At 41.2% G+C, this 19220-nt stretch overlaps 7 protein-coding genes across 7 annotated transcripts; 4 read left to right on the top strand and 3 right to left on the bottom strand.

The window, feature by feature from the left end:
• Positions 1 to 6418: 6418 nt before the first annotated feature.
• On the top strand, positions 6419 to 6574 carry K441DRAFT_574774 (uncharacterized protein; the record flags this gene model as incomplete). Its single annotated transcript, XM_067644115.1, has 1 exon — positions 6419 to 6574. A coding segment is annotated over one exon (156 nt), but the record flags the coding sequence as incomplete, so codon positions are not given.
• A 507-nt stretch (positions 6575 to 7081) lies between these two features.
• On the top strand, positions 7082 to 7927 carry K441DRAFT_575102 (uncharacterized protein; the record flags this gene model as incomplete). The annotated part of the gene is made up of 3 exons (XM_067644141.1): positions 7082 to 7176; positions 7264 to 7267; positions 7811 to 7927. Coding segments are annotated over 3 exons (216 nt in total), but the record flags the coding sequence as incomplete, so codon positions are not given.
• Positions 7928 to 10624: 2697 nt separating this feature from the next.
• K441DRAFT_575049 (uncharacterized protein) lies at positions 10625 to 10789 on the top strand (the record flags this gene model as incomplete). Its single annotated transcript, XM_067644136.1, has 1 exon — positions 10625 to 10789. A coding segment is annotated over one exon (165 nt), but the record flags the coding sequence as incomplete, so codon positions are not given.
• Positions 10790 to 11082: 293 nt separating this feature from the next.
• K441DRAFT_729279 (uncharacterized protein) lies at positions 11083 to 11718 on the top strand. The gene is made up of 2 exons (XM_067654190.1): positions 11083 to 11516; positions 11599 to 11718. The coding sequence occupies exon 1, from the start codon at positions 11212 to 11214 to the stop codon at positions 11422 to 11424; it is 213 nt and encodes a 70-aa protein (XP_067500971.1). The 5' UTR covers positions 11083 to 11211; the 3' UTR covers positions 11425 to 11516; positions 11599 to 11718.
• An 890-nt stretch (positions 11719 to 12608) lies between these two features.
• Positions 12609 to 12770, bottom strand: K441DRAFT_574804 (uncharacterized protein; the record flags this gene model as incomplete). Its single annotated transcript, XM_067644117.1, has 1 exon — positions 12609 to 12770. A coding segment is annotated over one exon (162 nt), but the record flags the coding sequence as incomplete, so codon positions are not given.
• Positions 12771 to 13697: 927 nt separating this feature from the next.
• K441DRAFT_452800 (uncharacterized protein) lies at positions 13698 to 14177 on the bottom strand (the record flags this gene model as incomplete). Its single annotated transcript, XM_067641708.1, has 1 exon — positions 13698 to 14177. A coding segment is annotated over one exon (480 nt), but the record flags the coding sequence as incomplete, so codon positions are not given.
• A 2360-nt stretch (positions 14178 to 16537) lies between these two features.
• On the bottom strand, positions 16538 to 17844 carry K441DRAFT_574843 (uncharacterized protein; the record flags this gene model as incomplete). The annotated part of the gene is made up of 3 exons (XM_067644120.1): positions 16538 to 16748; positions 16799 to 17524; positions 17579 to 17844. Coding segments are annotated over 3 exons (1203 nt in total), but the record flags the coding sequence as incomplete, so codon positions are not given.
• Between the last annotated feature and the right edge of the window lie 1376 nt (positions 17845 to 19220).

The raw sequence follows: 19220 nt of genomic DNA, 5'->3' as shown, positions 1-19220 counted from the left end.
AATATAGGAAATAAGGAGAGAGTATATAAACCTAAAAGATAAAGAGCGCATATATATATCGAAATTCTATCCTAAAACCTGCCCGTATCCGCCTATACCCTTAAAGAGCGCCTCCCCAGCTACTATTACCGATAACTGCAATAGCTGCTTCCCTTAGTAGCAGTTTACTAAGTTATATTATTTTTAAACGGCCTAATACTAATAAGCAGGTTAAGAGGGTGGCGGCGATTGTATATTAAGGCGAGATCTAAAATGAAATTTAATAAAGGATAAGGATAGGGACCTAGTTACCCGTGCTGCTAAATTGTAAGAATCCTATCCTTCTCTTTCCTATATACTGGGCACTTACGGTATAAGGCTTAGTATAGGCCCCAGCAGTTCACACAGCGTAGGTTTACTATTTCGCACTAGAGATAACCTTCCTGGCTATATATATCGCACGTATTAGGTTGTATATAGTCTCTAGCTCTATATCTAAACCTTCTACATTTAAAATATGCCACTGGAGTACGTCGCTCTTCGAATGGCGACACCATGATCGCATCCCTACTAAATAACATACTGTTTATCCTAAGAAGCTTCTCTACGTCCTCCTTTATCGCTACCTTAACCACTACTAACGCATGCTAGCCGCTGGGCCTTGGTCTTCTAAGCTATCTCATTATATATACCTCTACCCTATTCTTCTCCCCAAACCGCTTTATAGCTGACTTACTTACTTTCCTACTATCTATATCTATTACTAGAGTTACTTTAACCCAGTCCGCTATTTTTTAGGGTGGTTAGTTGTTTATTATACTTAATTATATACCTTATAAGTTTAGGATACGCCTAGAATAGTATGTTGTCTAAAGCGCGGGAAGTAGCCTAGCCGCAATGACCTAGTTCCAATATTCGCTCTTTATTCCGCTAACGTCTGGTCTACTAGACCAGTTAAAGCTAGTAATTCTATTTTAGCTATATATAAACTTCTACTAATCTAATTAGGTGGAATTTCTTTATAATAAAAGCTGTAGTAAGTAAGACATCTAATTAATCTAGAGACTCTATATTTGCGGATACTATATTACTAAAAGAAAGAATAACTATACTTATACTCTCCTAAATAGTAAGATAGGAATTCTATAGCTGTATAAAAGTATTTTAGCTAGCAACCGTAAAGAATAAGTAAGTAAGGAGCTAGAGCCTATTAGAATTGTCTAACAAGCTATGGTTAGCAAAGGTTTAATATATCTCTATTAACGGAAATTTGTAGTTATAAATAGGTGGAATCTCCTTTAGAGTTTATTTCTATAGCCTTTTAACCTTATAAGAGTGCTAATTATTAACTTTTTATTTACTCTAAAGCCGTTTTAATGTCGTCCTTCTAGACCTAGTAATCGCTGCGTTTAGTATTTTAGTAGGCTTAACTTACTGTAGTTAATTTTTATTCGTAGGCGATTATGCTCCTTCTCTTTAGTATATTTTATTTTACGGTTTAGGATTGCGTTTAATAAAAGAGATATCTTTTATACGTTCTTCTATTATGTTATCCCGTCTATAAATATTATCTAACTCTGCCTTATCCTGCCCCTCTTTACACGCCTATATTTAGTCGTCCCGCCTTATATATTAGAGATTATAGTTAATTGATTATTAAGGCTCTTTACGGTATTACTTATCTACCTAAGACAGCGATTGTTCTTTCTCTCCTTTCTAGTTATCTGTATAATTATAGGGTTAACTACTAGGACTTTACTGTAATGTTTTTACACTTTAGATTAATAAGTATATAGCTGTAAAGGGGAACTAGTTTTCTATATAGGATAAAGGGTGTTAAAGAGAAGGCGCGGGAGACTTTTAGGGGGTCGTGTTAACGCCTTAAGATGGCGTTAAATCACCGTTATGAGAGGAAAACTGATTAGTAGTGCTTGCCTTGGTCTGTTTAGCTAGCTTACTTATAGGTAAAGGGGACAAGCTAGAAGCTAAAAGGAGCTTACTAGGATCGATAAAATCACTATTACAATTTTGTAAATCTTCTTTAAATAAGTCTCTAACAGCAATATAGTATATAGCTATAGAATTAATAGCGGAGGAAAGTATAAGCGCCTAATTATAGATTAGCTGGGAATACTTTAAATTTATATCTAAGAGCCAGTTAAGCTTAAAGTAGACGTTATATTAAAGGATTATAAGTTCCTATAATAGCTATATTAGTTATAAAAATTAAACGCGATAGGGAAGTAAAGAAGGTATACATTTTCTATCTTAGTATTAATAGTATTAATTAGTATGCCTTAAGTTGGTTTATTATAGGGATTATAGTTTAAAGGCGGACACTGCGCTTACATGCGTAAGTAGAAGGTAGTAGAATAAAGTTATATATAGAGACTAACGTATAGGTCTTAGCTTATTAACTACCTAAATATTTTAAGTAATAAAAGGCAGATCTAGCCTTATAGGGCAATAGCTCTATTAATAACCATTATTAATAATAATCGCTCTAGGTCGTATATTTAAAATCTTAGATAAACCTACCTCCTATAATTATGGCGGCCGACTCTACAGAGGTGCGTTTTAAAAGTCTTTACCGCTAAGAAATTGACCGCCTTAGCTCACTACCTTCTAAATCTAGATATCCTCTTATTCGTCCTCTCCGCTTTAGGTGCTTTTAAGCGTCTTAGTACCTCTATAGCACCCTTTCTATACTTATTACCTCCTTTAAGCTTAATAACCTTTTAGATATACCTAAGAATCCGCTTAATCTAAGCCTAAATCCTCTACTACTTAAGATCTCTTTATACTACCTGCCGTCTATATAGGTATTATAGGCGAGAGGAGGAGATTTTAGATTAAAGCTTTAATTGACTGTATAGCAATATATGTCTTATATAGTTTGTTTAGAAATTTATATTATCTTTATAATTTTGGTAGCTAAGATTTTATAAGCTCTAAGAGCTATAATTTAAGCCCTTATAGCTAAATTATAGCCACCTATAAAACGTTTAGCAGTAGATCTTTTAGTAACTATTTAGAATATTAAAAAAAACTTAAAAGCTACGGAATTAAGCTATTAAAAACAAACTTAGTAAAACGATTAATAATATAGTAGAATTCTACTGGTATAATCTTGTTATTCTATCTTGGCGGTAAGCTAGCTTAGCGGCAAAGGCTTTTAAAACGCACCTCCATAACACTACTTAATTAATTTAATTCTTCCTTAAATAGCGTATATAAGCCAACGCCCTTACTATAGGAGGAGTACGAGCCCTAAGCTCTATAAAATATTTAAGAATATTAGCTATACCTAAGACAACGCTTATACTACTCGCCGCTATACGCCCATACTAACTTAGTGCATTAATATTAGCACCTACCTTAATAAGCAACCGAAGCACGTCTATATATCCGTTATTGGCCGTATAGTATAGTAGTGTATTAGCGCCTTAATTAAATAGGCTTATATTCTAAAAGTCCCTCCTTTCTATACGCTAGTTAGCAATTAGAACTAAGCTCTAGGCAGTTTAAATTATATCCTACTCCGCTAAGGCTAATAAGCGCCGCCCTAGATGCTAGTATAGATAGCTTTTTATAGATTTAATTAAGTAGCGACTACTAATTAACGTAATTAGGGTCGCGGAGGAAGGGGATATTAGAGGAAGGGCTTAAAGGTATTTCTAATTATTCTAGCGGGGGAGCTTATTATTAGCATTATTAAGTTTAGGCTACTGTAACTTACTAGGCGGAAGGTAAAACTTGGCGCTAATTAGCCTATAGCTCTACCCTACTTAAAAGCCGCGGTTGCCGTCTCCGAAGGTACTTATTGCGCTATTTTATGCTATACTAAATACGCGGGCAGAGAATTGTTCTAGATTGTAGAGTTAAAAGACTATAGGTATTGGCGGGCTGGCGTCTTAAGGTATACGGCTAGTTAGCTCTGCTAATTCCCTAGCCTTACACTATCGCTACCTTTTTAGCCTCTTTATTTACACTAGCGTTAGTGCCTAGCACGTGTTTAAATTTTATAGTATATATAATAGAACATATATTATATTAAGAAACAATTAAGTATAACCTAGTTCTAAAAGTAGTAAAAATATACTTACTTTCCTTTAAAACTAATCCTACTAATAGAACCGTTAATGATCCCTGCCTAAAAGCCGCTATTCTTGTTTCTAAATATTACTCTTATTAACCGGTCCTGACTTTCCCTTACAGCTCTTGCTATTATATCCTCCCGTACCTTTAACAGTAGCTCTTTAAGCAATTCCCGCGAATAATTAAGCGCAGCCCGTTCCTCTTCAATTTACTTAACTATATTTATTATATCCTATTAATTTTAACTCTGGTTATTTATAGAGTTAGTAAGGCAGATCTCTTCTAAGGCACTCTTTACTTCTGCTAGCTGTGCGTCCGTAGACGTAATAGCTTTGGAAATCTCCGCCTCCTTAGTTAAAATTGTTTTTTTATCTCTTTAGTAATATAAGTATAGCGGATCGAGCAGTACCTGTGCAATTATAGTTAGTATTATTGTTGTCCTCTAAGGCCCTTATTAGATTATATATAAGGTCGCTATACTAACTGCTAAATTAAGGGTAATTTTACAGCTTTAAAGTTGCTTAGACATGGCCTTAATCTAACACTCCTTAAAGAAGCCGACATTTACCCTATCTTGCTATAACAGCCTCCCTTTATTAGAATGTCTAGTTTAGCGGTATAGGTCGTCCTAGAATATGCCACATGCTCTTATATAATTCTTAATCGCCACCCTTAACTAATTGGATATTGTTTCGCTAAGGACCTCCTACTTAGGGTCCTTAATAGCTTAAAGTAATTAAAGGGCCATTTCAGCCGATATGACATCGTCCTTTAGGCTTTAGACGACCTATAGGGTATTAATAATCTTATTAAGGTTATCTAAAAGAAGTCGGGTACTATATAGGGCGGGAATAGTGACGCTAATAATGCTTACGGCAACGTTAAGAGGATTAGGCATTTTTATAAATGGAAATTAAAGAGTCTAAGCTATAAAAATTTAAATATTGGTCCGTAAGGGCATTAATGCCGGTATAGACGAAGAGGCTAAAAAGGCAGTAATAGCGTAAGGCTAGGGAATAGGCAGAGCTAACTAGCCGCACGCCTTAAAACGCCAGCCCGCCAATATCTATAGTCTCTTAACTTTATAATCTAGAATAATTCTCTGCTTATATATTTAGTATAGCACAAAACAGCGTAATAAGTGCCTTTAGAGATAGTAACCGTAGCTTTTAAATAGGGTAGAGCTATAGGCTAATTAGCGCCGAGTTCTACCTTCCGCCTAGTAAGTTATAGTGGCCTAAACTTAACAATGCTAATAATAAGCTCCCCCGCTAGAACGATCAGAAACACCTTTAAGCCCTTTTTTAATATCCCCTTCCTCCGCGACCCTAATTACGTCAATTAATAGTCGCTGCTTAATTAGATCTACGAAAAGCCATCTATACTAGCGTCTAGGGCGGCGCTTATTGGCCTTAATAGAGTGGGGTATAATTTAAACGGCCTAGAGCCTAGTTTTAACTGCTAACTAGTATATAGGAAGTCACAGCTTACTATTAAATACACCTACTAAGTTAGAGATACGTCGCTAGATATATAGGTCTTCTAGGTATATAGAAGTAACGCCGCTTATTTTAAGCAAAGTTTTTAAAAAATTGTAGACTATGTTAAGATTCCTAGCTAAACAAATCTAAAGGTAAATATTTTTAAGCTTATCTATAACTGGCTACGCGATAAAAGGAAGGGAAAGTGGGTGCTTATTCTTAACAACGTTAACAATACTAACTTTCTTCTTACGCCTTAAACCACGAGCTAGGAGGCGCAGGAAGGCGGCCTAAGTAGCGGTTCTGCATAACCATTCTTTTAGTATTTGCCTCTAAGCGCGACTAGGTCGATTCTTATTACGATATAAAGTAGAGATATAGCGTTAAAACTAGTAGAAGAAAGCAATATAATTACTATAGAACTAATAGATAAAGAGTAAGCGCTAGCGCTTTGTGAAAAAAAGCTAGGAATATAGAGTAACTAGTTAGATATTACTAAACTAGCGGCAGTACTTAAGTTTATGCCACTTGCTATCGTCTAGGCGGCTGTATATATTAAGGAATAAGCACTAAAATATTCTGTATAGTAGTATATTAAGAAATTGCGTAAGGGGGATAAGGTAGAGATAAGTCTTTTAAACTATAATAGGGGGTATCTTTGTAGAGACCAAGAGGCTAAAAACTCTATTATTATAACCTAGTAAATATCGTTTAATTATATATTTTAGATAAGGCGATTAGTAGCTAACCTACTGTCGCTTATAAGCTTTTTTAACCGGTAAGGAATTTTTAAAGTGCTGCTTTAGAATTAGGGTGGAACGAGAAATAGGTATAAAAGCTTAGGGGCAGATTGTAATAATAATAAAGAGAGTAATGGTGAAGATAGTGTATTAGACGCTAGCGTTAACAGCGGGTTTAAAGATAATATTCTTACACTAAGAAACTACTTATTTATCTCCCTTACTACTAATATAACTACGTTTAAGATATATAGGCTAGTGCAGCTAGCTACTTAGAAGTAGCTAGAAGGCTAGGGGCAACTTAAAGGATAGAAGAAAAAGTATATTACGAATCTTTACAGGGAATTTCCTATTAGGTAGTATAAGAACTAGACTAAATACTAGGGGCTTTTCCTATATATAAAGTCGGCATTAGCGTAGTAGCCTAAAGGAGAGGAGTTACTTAAAGAGTAGGCTCTCTTATTATATAATATAGTATAGTATATATAGTAATAAGGAGGTACTTCTAACGCGGAGAAGATATTAGTAAAGTTAATAAAAGTAAGAAAGAAGCTTCTTAGTAAGAAGTAAGAAAAGATATTAAGTAGTATAGCAATAGTAGGGTTAGTATATAATCTTAAGGGGCGATAAAAGAAGGCCAAAGAGCTATTTATATAAGTGATAGAGATAAGTACGAGGGTGTTTAGGGAGGAGTATCCTTCTATACTAAGCAGTATAAATAACCTAGCATCGATGTACAAGTATTAAGGGCGGTAAAGGGAGTTAAAAGAACTAGATATATAAGTTATAGAGAAAAGAAAGAGGATACTTAGAGAGGAGTATCTTTTTACGCTAACTAGTATGGCTAACTTAGCATTAATATATAGTAATAAAGGGTAGTAGGCAGAGGCGGAAGAGATAGAGGTATAAGTAATAGAGACAAGTTTAAGAATACTTAGAAAGAAGTATTTAAATACACTAACTAGTATGGTTAACCTAGTATTAATATATAGAAATTAAGTGCGGTAGAAGGAGGCGGAAGAGCTATAAGTAAAAGAACTAGAGATATATTTAAGGGTACTTAGGAAGAAGTATCTAGATATATTAAACAGCACGGCCAACCTAGCGTTATTATTTTAGGATTAAGGGCGGTGGAAAGAGGCGGAAGAATTAGATATATAAGTAATGGAAATAAGGAAGAGGGTGCTTAAGGAGGAGTATTTAGATATACTAACTAGTATAGTAAACCTGGCGTCATTATATTAGGATTAAGGGCGATATAAAGAGGCGGAAGAGCTAGAGGTGTAAGTAATAGAGATATTTAAAAAGGTGCTTAATATAGAGCACTTAATAAATCTAAGCAACTTAGCTAACTTAGTATTAACGTATAGGGATTAGGGACGGTAGAAGGAGGCGGAAAAGCTAGAGGTTTAAGTAATAGAAATGTTTAAAAGAGTACTAAGGACCAAGTATTTAGATATACTAACTATTATAGCTAACCTAGTAGTTATATATATAAATTAAGGGCGGTAGAAAGAGGTAGAAGAGCTTAGGGGGCAAATAATAAAGACGAGGAAGAGGGTACTTGGGGAGGAGCATTTAGATATACTAACTAGTAAGAATAATCTCTTAGCAACTTATAAATTTTAAGGGCGGTAAAAAGAGGTAGAAGAGCTAGATATATAAGTAATAGAGATATCTAAGAGGGTACTTAGAGAGGAGCATTTAGATATATTAGCTAATATAAAAAACCTAGCCTTAATATACTAGAATTAAGGGCGATAGAAGGAGACTAAAGGGCTTTTTATATAAGTAATTAAGTCGAACGTAATGGTACTTAGGTTAGAGTATTTAGACACATTAGAGAGTATAAATAATCTCGCACTTATATTTAAGGCCTAAGGCCGCAATAATAAGGCTATTTTATTAATGGAAAATTACTTCTAGCTGTGGAAACAGGTCCTTGGTCCCCAGCATCTATATATAATATTATCGCTTACAGCTTTAAATAAGTGGCAGTCGGAGAACATAGAGATTAGAGTTTAAAGCGACTTTTTCTTAAGTATCACACTTATACGTGGCCTAGGCGTAACCTAAAAGAGATTATAAAGTATATAGAGCTGGCAATAAACCCAAGAATCTAGTCTTTCTTGTTTAAAGCGGCATATTAAAGATAGTGTATATACGGAATAGGTTAAGCTACGTAAGTATGCTTATAAGTAATACCTAACGGTAGTAAAAGTAATTCGGCACTAATTATAGCCACTATAAGTAGGGAGGGTGGCCGACCCGCACCGGCCAGACCCTTATAACAGTTTGCCACTATAGTAGGTATTATAAGGATATATTATTAACTGGTTATTCTTTTAGAATTAAGGTTAAATATAAAGCCAAGCCTTATGGGGTATTGTTTAGTACCCCCTAGGCCACCAGCAGATTATTTTGCCGATTTGCCGTAGAAATCCTAACTTGGCACCGACCCTTACGGAGAGCCGCCAAGCGTTTATATCATTTCTCTCTTCAACTTCTTAGTTCCTAAAGCGTTCCCTCTTTACGCTCGAAACTTTTCTAAACGGTAGACTTAAAATGTTTATAAATCATTACCGCTTATTATACGGCTATTAGTCGTATTACACTCCTCTAAGTACATTAACCGTCGCGCTTTGTCGCCATAATAGATGCACTGCGATTAGCAATAATTAAAATAAAGCCTATAGGATACGGGTTAAATACGTTCCGTAAATCTACCTAGTCGCTTTCCTAGGAGCTTGCCGCTTCTAGTCCTACTATGGCACTAAATTAAGTAGATCGTGAAGGTAAGGTGGCTAGATTAGACGCAATGCTCTACTAATAGATATAGTCCTTTAAGATCACGCCCTTAATTTTATATTAGCACTATAAATCCTTCCCGCCTCTTATCTACTACCATTTAATAGCGGTAGAAAGAACCTCTTTAGCAATATCTTTTAACTTAACCTAGCCATTAACACCGGGGATCTTAACGTACGACGGGTTATACCTCTCCTTCGTATAGTCCTTAATAATGAGCCTAATGGCGTTATCTAGGACTGGGTCTATAATGTTATTACAGAGTTAGCGCTTATAACTGTTGCCAGACTATTAATACCTCCCCTATTCGGCCCTCTACGTACTATATCGTTTTAGTAAACGCCTTAGTTATTTAATACCGGGAGTTTTGCAAACATATCTGATTTAAGGAGAAATATAGATCCTATACTTAGGAGTAAAGTGGAGGATAATCTTATAATTAATTATCCGGACGTTCTTAATACGTTTTTTAAAAAGATCTTATAACTTTATAAGGTTATAGCGGCGGTGTTAAAGAGCTATAAGGACGTGGAACTGTTTTAAAAGGGCGTTGGTTAGGCGGAGTGGCCAAAAGGATACAAGAAAATGGCGGTACTATAATTCCTTCGCTGTCACATTAATTAATTTCTTTTACTTATAAATAAATATAGCTTCCGTCCCTTAAAGCGTCGCTATTATATTACTACTCTAAATAAGCCCATTCCTGGGTCGGTTAGTAAGTAAAAGCTAGATATTAGTCTAGCATATAACGCAAATAATAAGCTAAAAGAGGGAAATCGGTATAGCTATAATTGGTCCTATATACTTGTACTGTGGGAGGGTACGACCTCTCTAAAATAGGAAAGTTATAGTGCCGTCTGTCTGTCTGTCGGTCGGTCAGTTAGTCAGTCGGTCGGTCGTAATTAGTTAGTAGAACAGTCAGTAAGAAAGAAAGAAAAGAGTGTATTTTTGGTAACTGGTAGGTTTGTGATATATATATAGGAGGAAAGAAGGAAGGAAGCCGAAGGCTGTATAAATACAGGAAAATGCCAAGATACTAAGCGTCGTCTAATCTACACCATCACAGTACCTAGTAAGTTAAAGAGCAATTTATAGGAGGATAATTATAGCAGCACTTAGCTTAATATTGTAAGATATAGTTAAGATATATTTAGCGTATAAGATACGTAACGGTTCATTCTAGGCTTTACCCTATATGGTTCCATTATGCGTTTATAGGAATTTAATAGGCTTAGGGTGGTTAGGTCTACGCCATTTAACATTAATAAGGAGGGCAAGACGTTTATTATAGTGGTTTTAGAGTATTTATAGATAACGAAGGAAGAGCTAGGTTTTAATCCTACTATAATAGAGGGTAGCGGAAGCTATATACACATTTAACGGAATAGCTAGATAAAGCGGATCTAACTAAAGGAGCTTATAAGGCGACAGCGCTCGGTTGCTAGTTAAGTAATAAGGTTTTAGAGGGGCTCTTTTTAGGACATAGCGGGCCGCGAACTTATAATTAAGGACTTATAAGAATACAAAGAACGGCCTAAAGAAGGCCTCTTACTTAAGGAGGTAACAGAAGCCGATATAAAGAATATAGCGCGGTATTATTACTATAAGACAGTACTTACTAATAACGAGGTGGATAATGTTTTAGCAAATATGCGAAGGGGACTAAGTAATACAGTTAGCTAAAATCTACTTTAATAGCGACGGGTAGTATATTCCGAAGTTATTATAAGTTTAAGAACGTCTAGTCCCTTTGGAGCCAAAAGAGATAGAAGTAGGAGCAGTAGTTAAACTATGCCGCGGAAGAGGTTATTAAGCAGTATTTAGGCATTAATGCCCCCCCCCCCCCCCAAACGGTTATACTCGGACTTACTAGTTAAGCAGGATATACACTAATAAAGAAATCGTGTTTATTGTTGACTTATTATATAAGATTTTAGGAAAAGCGTTTACGAATTAAGTTCTCCACGCAGCATATTAGTGGGATTACTTAGCGGCATAAAAGGTAAGTGCCTGACGAAGCTTTCCAGGCTATAGCTAATTTCTTAGGGCACGAGTCGCTACTAGATGCGAGTATCCTCTACTAAGATATCTCTATTGGGAATATTATGCTAAATATAGCAGAGGACGACGGATTTTTAATTAATCTTAACCTCGCTATTAAAACCGACCGTAAAAATGCATTTAGAGCTCCGAGCAAAACTAGGACTAAAGTATTTATAGCAATTGGCGCGCTTTATGGCGAAGACTATAGCTTTATACACGACCTAGAATCGTTCTTTAGGTGTTATTTTAGGCTTGTGTTTATTGCACTAGTCTAAGTAGGCACCGTCATGTATTAAAGTTTTAGCTGTGGAATTTTAAAAGCACTAAAACCCTTATAAAGATTAAGAAAGGCTCTATCCCTTGCAACGTCAGGGTCCTTAAAGTAAGTGGTCCGTGCGGGAACACCACTTACTCTAAGGACCCTGACGTTGCAAGGGATAGATAAAGAGGATAAGTTTATAAAGGAAGTAGATAAGAACATCACGACTTACTGCGCACTATTAATCCCTTACATAAAAGAGCTGCGGAAAGTAGTTTTCCTAAAGGGAAAGCGATGGCTAAGGGAGGATTAATAGCTCTATTCTCGTATAAAGTCTATTCTCCAGCAGGCAAGTAATAAGTTAGATACCCTAGAGTAACAGCATTTAATTAGCTTAAGTCGCTCGTTTTCCACCCTATTATTACAGTAAACTATTGGTTATACGGAACAGCTATACAATACGAATTCACTTCTTGCTTCCGAGTCATTACCTGCCGATTTTCGGTCGTGGCTAGCCATAGGCCCGTTTTAGTTCCCGCAGCGGGACCTGTTCCGGGTACCTGGTCTGAACTGCTCGTGATCTCATCTAGCTGTGGCTGGAGGCTGTGCTCGTAGCGTCTTGGCGTCCGCCGACCCGGTGGCAACAACCATCACAACTTCAGGTTTTTGGGAAATTCAACGCCTCTCGCACAAGGTCATGGCCGGTGCGGGTCGGCCATCCTCCCTACTAGTGGTGGCAAAATGCCACCTTAGTCGACACTGCTGCGCCGACAGATTAACTCCGGAATACTACTTCCTAAAGTACCATTTAAGTACCTTTCGTTATACTAGTAACGATTTTCTAAACTACTATCCTAGAATATACGAGTAGAAAAGTATAGTCCTAATATCTACTATATACGCATCTTTCCCTATAATTAGATTCATACTAGCCGACTAATCTAGCTATTATTAACTATGCAAGGTCAAGGAGCTAACGTCTACTTGCTCCGCCTCCTATCCAGCCAACGTCTTTAAGAAAGACACGTAATGTAGACGGCTAGCACCTAGAATATGGCGGCGTAACCGCACATATTCGCTCATAAGTTTTATAGCTTCCGTATCACGACCCCGTCCTTTCCACGTAAAGGCTAGATCATTTACGCCGTTCAGCGTGTTGGGATAGTCCGGTCCGAGCTTCATCTTGCGGGTCTCTATTCCTTACACCTCCAGCTCTTCGGCATCGTTCCACCGGCCTTGGTTCCTGTACGTCGACGCCAGGTTGGCCATGCTGGTCAGCGTGGAGGGATGGTCCGAACCAAGCACGCGCCCCTTCGCTTCCAGCGCTCGTTGATGCATCACCTCTGCGTTACTATACTGGCCTTGCTAGTTCAATACTAGTCCAAGACTGCTGAGGTTGTTGAGCGTATCTGGGTGTTCCGCTCCGAAAATAGTCTCCCTAGCCTGGAAAGCGGCAGAACCCATCTCGTGCGCCTTGCTATACTATCCCATCTCGCTCGCATACCATGCCGCTTTAAAGAGCACTAACGCCTATGCCTCTAGCGCTTTAGCGTCCTTCGGCCGGTTGTTCACCACAGCTTGAGCGTGCGGAAACAGCGCCAGGCACACTAGCCAGTTCTCAGGCCGCCCCACTAAGTAGCGTTCGTCCATGAGCGCTGCATACGTCGCCTGCCATAGCTTCAGCTCATTGTACAGCTCTAGCTATTTCTTTGTCAAGAACTGTACTGGCCGGTGAATCTCAAACTCGCGTCCGCCTGCGCTCATCTCGATTAGAGAAAAGCTGGTCAGCGTGTGGATGTCGTCGTCAAAGTCAGTCTTCCCATCCTCGTCTCCTCTATATTGATCGTGAAGAAGCGATTCGGGAATCCCCTGTCGGTCGAACAGGCTTACCAGCGACAGCAGCCAGGCGGCTGTCGGCGTGCTTGTCCGGATATGTTTAAACGAGATCTGCCAGGTCGCGATAATTGAGTTGGATGCCAGGCCGTCCCTGCGACTGTCTCCGACGTCCTTCTTCAGCAACCGCGCTCGGTCATGGTCACTCCTGCGGACTTCCTCTACATATCTCGACACACTTATGCGCGGCGCTCTGTTTAATGAAAGCTGCCGCCTGCGTAAGAGCGAGGGGCATGGAGTCAAGGGCGTGTATTAGTTCCACAGCCTCGTCCTCGTTGGCGATAAAGCCGAGCTTCTTCCGGAGCAACGGACCGGAAATAGCGTCTCGTCTTTAGTCGCTCGTTTAAAGAGGCCCTTCAAGCATTCGATGCAGTAGCGGTCGTTGCAAGGAACTGTGACCACGGACGCAACGTGGTGATTCTCGTGGCACACGCCGCACTTGAACTGCATCGAAAGCTGCTTGAGGACATTTGCTTGACGCTCCGCAAAGGTCGTAGACGGACCCGCTTCGGTGTCCGTGGCGTCATCGTCGTCTGGAAAATCCAGGTAGGGGGCTGTATGGCGACTCTCAGAAACCGCCGACATCCAGTCGTCAATTGCGCTCGGGTGTGCACTGCGCAGGGATGCAGGCGGGTCTTCAAAGGTTGGATCATTCTCGCTGAGATCCAAAGCGACTTGTCGGTCCTGGTTGGCCTGGATCTCAGAAGCTGCGATTTCAGCGATGACAGGGCCATCATTGTAGACCGCGGAATCGAAGTCTGGAGGAATGTCGGCCGCATACTTGCCCTTTTTATTGTCGGAGAAGGTAATAATCTCCTCGAGTTGCAGAGCAAGCGCAGTGATCTCGTCATCCAAGCGGTTTGGATGACATGGCTGAATGGCAATTGTGCAGGCGCTCATTTCAGACTCTGCGAAACGTGTGAAAGTAGGACTGGAAAATGAATCACAATCACAGTTGATAACCCTAATCGTGAACGAATATACAATGACGATAAAAGGCAGATGGCAGAATGGAAGAACGGGAAGATACCTCTGAAATACCTCAAACCCCTCACATCCCGGGGCGGGGTGCATTATGGTACGCTACCCCTTGCTCCGGCGATCATAAGAGGCTGGTTGCAGATCCCTGACCACCCAAATCCGCACTTCACAGAACTCCGAATTCACATTACAATGGCGCACACATTCTGAGGAAAAGATAGACGGATCGGATCGAAAACGCTAGCTAGTAGGTGAGAAAACGTGAAGAAAGGATAGTATGACTTAGTCGCGTCAGATCGCTGTTCATGCGATTGTTGCAAAAAAAACTTACTTCTGGATACACCTATCGCGCCGTGTGTGTAGGCATTTGAATGGAATTAGAGCCCTCTAAAAGATCTTCTTAGTCAGACCTGCGCCGTCTCCTTTGAATCTCCCCAAGTCGTTCTTCAACTCCTTCTCTAGTGACCAATTTAGCGGCCTTCTCCTTCTCAAATTGCATCTTCCACTCCGCATCGTCGTAGGACAGATCCTTGGCTTGAAATGTAGCAATTGCATTTTCCCCTTCTCGAACGAATTTGACTTCACTATGCAGCCGAGTTGGTAGGAGCTTGTGCTTCATGAACGTAGGAATGATGACGGTGTACGCTTCGGCTAAATCGTGAGCTAGTCCGGCCGTTACACATTCATTGGCGATGGATTCGAAGACAGAGTTGCTCCAGCGATCAACTGGTCCATCAATCAATTGTGGCTCGTTAACGGGTCGAGTGCGTCCCCCCAGTTTTTCGATTCGAGCGACAATGGCGTCCATGAAGTACCCAAAGAGATCGAGCGCACAGTGCCCGGCAATGGTGGTATCTGGCCTCGTCCGGATTGCGAGATCATTTCTCTTATGATCAGCTCCTTCCATGAAGCGGGAGATCTGCGGACTGCTTGTGGACACAAACCGGTAAGTGGGTATTCTGACAATAGGAGATTGCGCTGTTAGAAAAGTCTACTTACTCAAAAAGACCTGAAAGGCTGGAATTCCACACGACCCACGAATTGTCCGGCTCTGGTGGAAAGCCATCATCCCAGTCACTTTCTTCTTCCATTTTCTGGCGACCTAGAAGCGGAACAGCCTCGATTCGACCCGGAAGCCAACGGATTAGTGTATTCTCAGACGTTCTATTGTCACGGTCGTCGGGAACACGCTGGCCCGGGCTGAGAATGCGAAAGTAGACATTGCGACGACTGACGAGGTCTCGAGACGGGTCGTAACGGGGCCCCGACATAAGGTCGAAGGCATTTATCCTTCGTAGCGCAGTCGCAGCTTTAATTGCTGCGGCCTTGCGCAGCTCCAATGCGAACAGCCACATTGATAAGACTGCGCTCAGAATGTCCCTATTCGCAGTCCATATGGAATTGCTTTGTTCGTTCTCCTCAACAGTGGCCTCAGGATCCGGGCGTTTACGGGTCAACTGGAGCTCGAGCTTTCGTAATTGTCCAGCACGCTTGGGGTCGTACGATCCAAGCATGATATTCACACTGAATCCCAATGTCTTGTGCCCGTGGAAACTCTTTCGATCATGTACGAAGGGGTCTTGTCCATCATGCCACAAAACGTGGCCACACCGTGCAAGAAAGGCCATAGTTCGTTCCATGGCTAACGCAAGATTGTTGGCACTGTCTACAGCTTCATTAGCGGTAGGTGTAAGGCGCTGAAGATCTCGGTAGATGTCGAGTGGTCGAATATCAGCTTGGATGTCTTCGTTACTCATTGCAATGCTTTTGGGGAGACGGCAGAAGGCCCGAGCCAATCGAGATCTCTCAACTTTGAGAGCATTGAGTGCTGACTTTGGTATTCGAGGTGCATCAAATGACGGGGGTGTATAGGACAAGGTCTGTTTCAAGTCCCGGACGCTCCAGTAGCCGGTGAGAGGCTCCCAACGTACAATTGAGTCTAGCATTTCATCTTCAGGCTGAGGATCGGGCGCCTCCTGGCTGCTTTTATTCCACACTATGTATGGAAATGTTGTGATAAAGTTCCATTTTACGAACCTGAGCCCAGGTGTCGACACCTCCGCAATCTGCGATAGATCGGTTTCTGAGGATCGCCTGAACTGGCCGTCGGATTGCCCCACAGTTGCGTGCTTTTCTGCGGCATTGCCTCTCAACTGCGAATCTCGTTTGCCCTTAGATGGCCGCGAGAAGTATATTCCATCATTCGAATCCAATTCATCCTTCGTCCAACCCCTGTCATCGTTCCCGAGGATATACAGTGTAAGCCACGCGAGTTCGTGGCCATCCAGGAGCGCATAGAATTTGGGATCTGCGGCGAGTCCACGGCGGACCCATGATCTTACAACGGTCATAATGAGCATGATACCCAGCTGGAATATTGTTGCAGACCAATGCAATGCGCGTAAGCCGACAAATTGTGCCACGAATCCGATCACAGCCGTCAATGTACCAAACGCGGCCATCCGGCTAGGTATGCGGTATTAGCATGCGAATAAGTATAACAAAGTTATTCATACCTATAATCAACTCTGTTGAGTCTTGAAGTCCGAATTCGGATGTCTTCAGGCGAATTGAAGATTGCGTAAGACGGAAAATGTTGATCGCTGACTGTACAGGCTCTCTGCAGCCGCATGATCTGCACCCCTCCGAGTCTTAAATCCCGGCCAGATAGACCAAACTCATGTTCTGTGGTGCTCCCCTCGATCACACGACCGCAGAAGATCATTCCAACAATGACCGCTGCAGTACCTGTTGCGAAACAAGGGTAGCCGTACCCGGCTATCGCTGAACCACCCTTGGTCCATTTGAGATAATAAGTGGTGACTGCAGGAAACACCAGGCCGCCGAGTTGGAGCAACGTACCAACAACAGCGAATGCAATCAGTTCCCTCGGGGAGGCTGTTGAGTTCCGGACGTTAAGTGCGATGTTTGGCGCACCGTTGCTAATGTTGATTAACTCTTCATCCTCGATATGTCTGCTAGTCAGAATATTGTTAGAAACCGCTGAAGTGATATCTAGAACTCGCGTTGGCTCGGTCTCCGCATCGCGAGCATATGGTCGTCTTCGTCCTCGCCTTGAGTTGACTCCGATCTCAATAGGCTCTCTCAATAAGATCAGATCTTTCATTCCTTCCGGATTGCCGAGTTCGCGGACAATCTCCTGACCACTCCACAATTCGCATACATCCGCTGAAGTTGACGACAGTATTTCTTTTTCCGCGTTCGCTCTGCTTTCTCGCGCTCTGTGGAAATATCAATTCATGTAGACACTAATCGTTATTGCCAGAGACACTGACCTTCCCACAAAGGCTTTCAATACCTTGACGCCCCCGACTCGAATGGCACTCACAATCACGGTCATGATGCCGAGCGGGCCCATGGCAAGAAGTACATCGTCCGCCCATCCCATGCTCATGCTCAAGAACTGCTTCGTGACTTGTTCTCCAAAAAGCGTAAGGAGAGGCGCCAGGTCGGAGAAAAGATTGTTGGAGAACTCATCGCCTCCAAACCCTTGACCGGTCGGCAGCGGATTGGTAGCGTTGGTAGTCACCGTTGCTGCCATTGCTTGTACTGGTCCCAGCTTGAAGGTGAGGATGAAGAGGGATTAAATGTTGATAATTGGTTTAACAAGGCTGAGGAGCTGGCACTCTATCTCCCTCGAGTGCAGCTGAAAGTGACGTAGCCCTGCTCTGCATGTTTTCCGCCTCGGAAGCGGTTGATCTGCGTCTGATTGGCCATTGATCGAAGCCACAATTGTCGCGCGTAGGACTCGTAGCAAAAGAAATTCCAGCCTGATCAAAAAGAAATCCGCATACATTCCGCACTCCATTTGAAGAAACAAAAAGAATCGTCAAGGTTAGAGAGTCGTAAATGCAGGACGATGAGGCCTTAAAGAGCCGGGAATCATAAAGGAGCGACCATTGTGTGAACCTGCAGGAAGAACCAGCGATAGGCATCAATACCTGAGCACCCGTTTAAGAGCAACGGCCTCATGTCGTTATTCTTACTCCGGAAGTACAGTGATCGCCATTCGAAGGAGCGTTTTGTACCACCGCGTCTGCAGCAGGAAAGATAGAGGTCGCATCGTCATCGTATCCTGTCTCGCTCTAGGTAAGCGGTAGGCAGTTCCAACGGCAAACTGTCTTAATCACTATTGATTTTGGACGAGATGAAGAACACTGTGTGAGTTCTTGATGATTCCGATGTATTGTCCGATGGAAAAAGCGTGTTTGATTAAAGAAGAAGGCACCTAGGTAATGGCAATAAGTGAGGGCCACTACTAGCCATACACCCCCTAAAGAATACGCGTACACCCCCAAATTGATACGTATACACCCCCTACCACACAAGCTTAGATCCTTCCACTTTAAGTTAGAATATCACATGTGTTTGACTTGTATGCATCTACGTCGCGAAAATTAAACTTTTAAAATGCAAGTCTTAATTTCAACTATAGTACATCTTGTAGAGTTTAAATCAAGGCTGGAATGCGCTGAAGGATCCCTTAGCAAAGTTCTCCTGAAAGGGCAAGGCCCCGCGACCTTTGTAAGCCTGTTGAATACTGCCGCCAAAACCTTTGCAAGTTATCTGCGGTAGTATCTTAACTTCCACCACCATTCTCACTACCTGTTGTTGGCCACGGAGGTAGCTTTCGACCGTATTACAATTGTCTTTGATGCCTAGTACCCTATGTAAAGACTACCCTAGTGCTTACCCTCGTATTTCGTATGTCTTAGTACGTATCTCTGTTGCCTGTACCTCCCTCCTTTCCTATTCTGTATCTTCCTCGTGTATATATAGATCCTCGAGAGCCACCTTGAATAAAACAGATCACTCGTACAGTTCTGTGTCTCTACCTACCAGCCAGCTTATATCATTTGTCTTGATACCTGCCTGGCTGAAAGTTATGAGCCCGGTAACCTTCTGAGCACCAGGGAG

Source organism: Cenococcum geophilum (assembly GCF_001692895.1).
Source record: "Cenococcum geophilum 1.58 unplaced genomic scaffold K441scaffold_39, whole genome shotgun sequence".
Lineage (NCBI taxonomy): Eukaryota > Fungi > Ascomycota > Dothideomycetes > Gloniales > Gloniaceae > Cenococcum > Cenococcum geophilum.
This window is presented reverse-complemented; position numbering and strand designations above follow the sequence as displayed.